This window comes from Buceros rhinoceros, unplaced genomic scaffold (genome assembly GCF_000710305.1).
Source record: "Buceros rhinoceros silvestris isolate BGI_N320 unplaced genomic scaffold, ASM71030v1 scaffold35925, whole genome shotgun sequence".
Lineage (NCBI taxonomy): Eukaryota > Metazoa > Chordata > Aves > Bucerotiformes > Bucerotidae > Buceros > Buceros rhinoceros.
The window spans coordinates 1238-1682 of record NW_010412874.1 but is presented as its reverse complement, the minus strand read 5'-3'; the positions used below and the strand labels follow the sequence as shown (position 1 = coordinate 1682).

At 65.6% G+C, this 445-nt stretch overlaps 1 protein-coding gene across 1 annotated transcript in view; it reads left to right on the top strand.

The window, feature by feature from the left end:
- CPLX3 (complexin 3) overlaps nt 1-445 on the top strand; it is a gene marked incomplete at its 3' end in the record, with an annotated part of 2240 nt that overhangs the window by 561 nt on the left and 1234 nt on the right. The window contains exon 2 of the mRNA XM_010136550.1: nt 68-155. Coding sequence (XP_010134852.1) covers nt 68-155 — 88 coding nt within the window. The remainder of the gene's footprint in view (nt 1-67; nt 156-445) is intronic.

Sequence of the window (445 nt, the reverse complement as noted above, 5' to 3'; positions counted from 1 at the left end):
GGAGGAGCCCCGCAACCCGGGGGGCCGAGGCCGGCAGCTGCCGGTAACTGCCTGGTGCGGTTCACAGGATGGAGAGAGATGCCCAGTTTGCCCAGCGCAAGGCGGAGAGGGCCACAGTCCGGTCCCACTTCCGAGAAAAGTACAGGCTCCCCAAGGTACGGCTGTGCTGGGCGTGGGGTGGGGGGCACACAGGAGACCCCGCGGATGGGGCCGTGGGGGGACTGACACCCCCCTGCTCTGCTGGGAGGGGAAGGGGCACCCGACCCCTCGGCGTCGTGGGTTTTGGGCTGCGAAGCCCAGGTGTTAATCAGTTCCCCTAAAAACATCTTCCCACCCAATTTTTGGCCCCCTCCCATCACCCCTGAGCACCACAAGCCACCAGTCCCAAATCCTGAGACCCCCCTCCCCGACACTCGCTGCCTTGTATGACCCCCCCTCTCCCTAA